General features: G+C 41.6%; 1 protein-coding gene across 1 annotated transcript in view; it reads left to right on the top strand.

The window, feature by feature from the left end:
* The first annotated feature begins 1,301 nt into the window (after positions 1-1,301).
* Positions 1,302-5,630, top strand: part of POLR1B (RNA polymerase I subunit B) — a 27,094-nt gene continuing 22,765 nt past the window's right edge. The window contains exons 1-4 of the mRNA XM_012811061.2: positions 1,302-1,532; positions 3,648-3,815; positions 4,051-4,197; positions 5,226-5,358. Coding sequence (XP_012666515.1) covers positions 1,356-1,532; positions 3,648-3,815; positions 4,051-4,197; positions 5,226-5,358 — 625 coding nt within the window. The 5' untranslated portion in view covers positions 1,302-1,355. The remainder of the gene's footprint in view (positions 1,533-3,647; positions 3,816-4,050; positions 4,198-5,225; positions 5,359-5,630) is intronic.

Below are 5,630 nucleotides of genomic sequence, written 5' to 3'. Positions count from 1 at the left end.
AAAAAAAAAAAACACAACTAAAACAAGCATTTTGAAAAGAACTATATTTTTTTCAAAACACTACTTCAAAAGGAAATTTTGAGCCTGGAGTGGTGGCTCACACCTGTAATCCTGACATGTTGGGATGTGAGGCAGGTGGATTGCTTGAGCTCAGGAGTTAGAGACTAGCCTGAGCAAGATCCTGTCTCTACTAAAAACAGAAAAGCTAGCCCAAGTTGTGGTTGTGCCAGTAGACCCACCTAATTCAAGGCTGAGGCATGAGGATCACTTGAGTTCAAGAGTTTGAGGTTGCTGTGAGCTATGAGGCCATGGCACTCTACCCAGAACGACAGAGTGAGACTGTTAAAAAAAAAAAAAATAGGAAAGTTTGGGTGCACATTTTCTCCTGTTAACAAAAGTCACTGATGAACAGGATGATATATGCGAATCATTTAAAGAATACGCAGCTATAATGGACCTATTAACTGGAGAATATAATGACTTTTAGAATCATGACATCACACATAAATTAGCATTTCAGCCTTACCTAGTGGATATCACTAAGGCACCCAAGAACTACAAACGGAATTGATTCAACTCTCAGTAGATGACATTTTAAAGTCATAGTTTGATGCTAAGATCCAATTGAAATACAGAAAGCTGCAGTAGAATATTCATGCCTTCAGCAATATGCAGGAAAAAGTGCTTTCTTGCTTTTCAACCACTTATTGGTGCAAATCTACCTTCTCCTACCTAACCCAAATCAAGATGCTTAAGGTCACAAATGACTGACACCCATCTAGAGGATTAACTCAAACTGCAGACCTCTATGCTGCAACCAGATATTCAAATGCTTTCCAATAGACAGCAGATACAACAAAGTAATTACAAAGTTAACTTAAAAAATTAAGTTTTCATTTTTGTGAATTATTAAGTACGTAGTAGCTAGCTTTTTATTAAATAATGTACATGTTTAAGTCTATCCAATTGAAGTTTCTTGAATGCGGCCTTTTTTGATCACAGCTAAATTAATACCGTCTTCCAACAGAGGAGTTTCCCTATCCCTGGAAGCTCCCATAAGCTGAACTGGGGGGGAGCCACTTTCCGCCTTTACAGTCCTTCCGGGAGGAGGAACATGGGTGGGGCCGAACAGCCGAGAAGGGGAGGGGCCCTAAGCTCTGCCTCCGCTTGGTTTTGACCGGCCCATTCATTCTCTGGTTTTGGATCCAAGTCGGCCCTATAACACCAGAGGGCTAAGGGCGGGCGGAACAGGAGGGAACTGCATTTCCCAGCAGGCCGTGGGCGCCGCGACTCGGCACTTCCTCCGTGCGCGTGTGGAGCCGCTGGCTGCCGTCCTCCAGTGTGCCGGTGCCCGCATGGATCCGGGGAGCCGGTGGCGGAACCTGCCCACTGGGCCTAGCCTGAAACACTTGACCGACTCCTCTTACGGCATCCCGCCGGAGGCTCAAAAGGCAGCGTTGCAGGAGCTGACACGGGCGCACGTGGAGTCTTTCAACTACGCGGTGCGGGAAGGACTCAGCCATGCGGTGCAGGTGAGCGCGGCGTCCTCCTCTGCTCCCTTGAGCTCTGCGTCGGTCTGCGTAGCTTTAGCGGCTAGGCCAAGCTGTAGACCGGCGGGGGTGAAGTCTGGGCCGTGTGGGACACAGGCGGGGTGCAAGGTCCCAAAGAGATAGCTGAGAGACCACCGTATCATCCCCAGTACTTGAGCTCCTCCATCGTGGAAGAGCAAAATACTTTGAACAAGACACGGGGCCTCGGCCTCCTGAAGCTTGTAGTTGAGTCGAGTAGGGGAAGATGTATTCGTGATTTCTGGATTTATAAGTGATGGTGAACCGTAATTTTTTTTGTAGTTTCTGGGTGCTGTGAGTGGATAAGTGGCCCGTTTGGAGTGTGCTTCCCAGACCGTTCACAACGAACACAGCTTTATATCACTTGAAAGTCTTGAATATAGTTTTGATTGGTTTCTTTGAAGTAGATACCTTCATTCTGTGAATCAGAATTGCTTTTCATTATTCAGGGGTTCCATATATGTAGATGCATCTACTTGGTAAAAGTTTACTTGCAACCTCAAAATCAGTACTTGCTAGCATGCTGAGAATGGTGAAAATTTTGCATCGCCCAATGTGCGTATTTCCAGCTGAGGTCCAGTAAGGTAATGCTTACCATTTTCAAGTTCTCAGACTGAAAACAAGAGTTCCTTTTAGCGTCTATTTAGTAATACATTTTGTACTTTTTTGTTGGTGATTTTGCTACTTCAAATATTCCCGAAACATTGTATTAAAGTGCTATGTAGTGCTGCTAAGCACAGAAGCTTTATGGAGAAAATATACACGTTAGATAAAGTGTTTGTTCAGGCATGAATTAGTTAAATGTTAGTGAGTCAACAATAAGTATTAAATAAGGTGTCCTTAAATAGGTTTGCAGGAACCTAACATTGTAGTTCACATAGGAGAACTACTACAGTTGTTTTGCCAGTTCTGTGTTTATGTCAACTTAATAGAGCATAACTGTCATGAATAATAAGGATCAACTGTATTTAGACTTGGGCAGCAAGGCTTTGGCTTGAGAAAGTGAATCTTCTGATCTCCTTTCTCCCCTTTTTAAATATTCCATCCTTAAACATGAAATGTAAATTTTACTTTAAAATAAAATGCTAAATCCTAGAATAAAGCTTTGGATTAAATTTTAAAATTTAGAAAAAGTCAGTTGAACTCATGAGAGTGAAGAACATTTTTGGTATTCTTTCTTGGCTCCATTTTTGATACTCTCATTATTCTAATACTAGGTCTAGCAGATTGATTATAGTTAATATATAGGGTAGCTCAGAACAGCCGAGTTTTCCAGGGGGTGGTGCAAAGAAGCAACTGCTGTAGAAGGGAGAACCTAACCTTGGGCTCAGCACCTGTAGCTCGGCAGTTAAGGTGCCGGCCACATACACCAGGACTGGTGGATTCCAACCTGGCCTGGGCCTGCCAAACAACAGTGACAACTACAACGACAAAAAAATAGCCAGCCATTGTGGTGGATGTCTGTAGTCCCAGCTACTTGGGAGGCTGAGGCAAGAGAATTGCTTAAGCCCAGGAGTTTGAGGTTGCTGTGAGCTGTGACACTGTGACACTCTACTGAGGGTGACATAGTGAGACTCTGTCTCAAAATAAGAGAAAAAGAAAGAAAACTTAACCTTGGCCACCATGCTCCCTTTTGCGTAGCTCTGGCTTCAGTATGAGGTCACCGTGGAATGAAATGTACAAATAGCAGCCTAAAAAATGCCATTAGAGTGTCTAGTCCTACATCAAGAGGATAGTTCCTTTTCCTGTTCAGCATTCCCGTTTGTCTTATTGTGCACATAGACCAGGCAGGCATTTGGTTCAGAGAGTAGGAGTTTTGTTCTGTTGGCGGCTGTGTACTAGAGTCTACTGTAGAATCTGACACATATGAGGCACTGAAATAAAAACTTAAGCTAATGCATTATAGTTTTTAAGTATGTTATAGTTTCTATATGTATGTCGCCTTAACTGTCCTTTATAGATGTGTCATGTTGGCATATAGGCATCAGTGTTTGCAGAACACTTGGGATTTGGAAAGAGTCTTAGAGAAGCAGCACCTTGGAAATGCAAGCCGTTTAATAGTATGAATTGTTATTTCAGGCTATACCGCCCTTTGAATTTGCTTTCAAAGATCAGCGTATCTCTTTTACTATTGTGGATGCTGTTATTAGTCCGCCCACAGTTCCAAAAGGGACCATTTGCAAAGAGCTCAATGTTTACCCAGCAGAATGCCGGGGCCGGAGGAGTACCTACCGTGGGAAGCTGACGGTGAGTAAAGAGACAGTCTGTGTGTGGTTCTTGCATGTTTTTGAGAACCCTAAAAAGTTTATACTGTACCAGAATTCTACTTTCTTAGTGCTATCATGTAAGAGATCCCATCTTTTCTATCTAAAGCATAAAGCCATTTGTATGGTCTTCTTCCTCATTCTTTTAAAAGACTCATTTTGTTCTCAAAGTTTCAGATATATTCTTTAAGTAATTTTTTTCTCTTCTTTTCTTTTAGGCTGATATCAGCTGGGCAGTGAATGGAATCTCAAAAGGAATCATTAAACAGTCTTTTGGCTATGTTCCAATCATGGTAAAGTCTAAGCTTTGCAATTTAGATGGCCTTCCTCCACAAGCCCTCATTGAGCACCATGAGGAGGCAGAGGTAATCCAGGGACCCAGGCCTGGGCTGGGAGTGAGGAGTCAGCTTTTCTTTCTCTGCTCTAATTTTTAGATAGGAAAAATGGGGCATTAATATCTTACCTGCAAGACAGTGTGTTTCTCATAATGACTGTTAAATGAGACAGTATGAAAAAAGGGCTGTACAATTAGAACATATTATTGTTTCGGGGGAAGAACTAGTAGTTTTTTCCCTAATTTTCTGAGTGGTACATATTTAGAGATGTACTCGTAGGAAATTCATTTTTTTCAAGCTGTCTTCACTCACAAAACTACTGTCCAAAATATCTGCCTTCGTGGCAGGTTCTGTGAGCATTCGGAATGATTCATATACCTTCCCTTCATTTCTTTCAGCTGTGTTAGGTGGCTTTGCAGGAGTGAGTTAAAGGAATGAAGACAGACAGATTCTGCCTACAATAGACATGACTGTGTTTTACAATAGGGAGATAGCTTTGCTGTCCAATCTGCGTTTGACACCTAGTTTTTCCACTTAACTAGCTGTATAGTTTTGGGAATTTTTCTCTGGAGAAAATAAGCATAATTGTTATGAGGATTAAATGTTATAATAACATAAGGTGCCTAGCATGATGTGCCTATTTCATAGTAGGCAATTAATAAAGTAGCTCTTTAACTTACTTGGAAAACCATACTCTTACGGAAGCAAAATGATTACCATTCTAACTTTCAGCCTCCTCTCAGGAGTAAAATGTTTTAATGTTATATGAAGACTAAAGTCATTTTAGAGGACAGAAAGGGAAGTTGGTTCCAGTCTGTCTCGGAGAGAGAAGTAGTACACTGTCTTCCTTCCATACTTTTCTCTCATGTCCTGAGGACCTTTTTAATGTACTTGAGAAGACTATTAATTCACTCAGAGACCATGCCTTTGGGCAATCAGTCGTTCCTTTCACCTCTGTATACCTCTTCTTCATGTTGTAATACATTTCATGGGGAATAAAATGCACATTTATAGTTATGTGTATTTATTTAATAAATTAAAATTCATCTTTTTGTCAGGAAATGGGAGGCTATTTTATAATTAATGGCATTGAAAAAGTAATTCGAATGTTGATTATGCCTCGGAGAAATTTTCCCATTGCAATGATTAGACCAAAATGGAAAAGCAGAGGGCCTGGCTATACTCAGTATGGTAAGTTGTAGTGATTTATTGGGATGCATTTTTTTTTTTTTTTTGAGGCAGATCCTCAAGCTGTCGTCCTGGGTAGAGTGCTGTGGTATCACAGCTCACAGCAACCTCAACTCTTGGGCTTAAGCAATTCTCTTGCCTCAACCTCCCAAATAGCTGGGGTTACAGGTGCCTACCACAACATCTGGCTACTTTTGTTGTTGTTGTTGCAGTTGTCATTGTTGTTTTAGCTGGCCCGGGCCAGGTTCGAACCCTTACTGGTTTTGTTTTTTTTT

Source organism: Otolemur garnettii, unplaced genomic scaffold (assembly GCF_000181295.1).
Source record: "Otolemur garnettii isolate 467f Iridium unplaced genomic scaffold, OtoGar3 scaffold00148, whole genome shotgun sequence".
NCBI classification, from domain to species: domain Eukaryota; kingdom Metazoa; phylum Chordata; class Mammalia; order Primates; family Galagidae; genus Otolemur; species Otolemur garnettii.
This window is presented reverse-complemented; position numbering and strand designations above follow the sequence as displayed.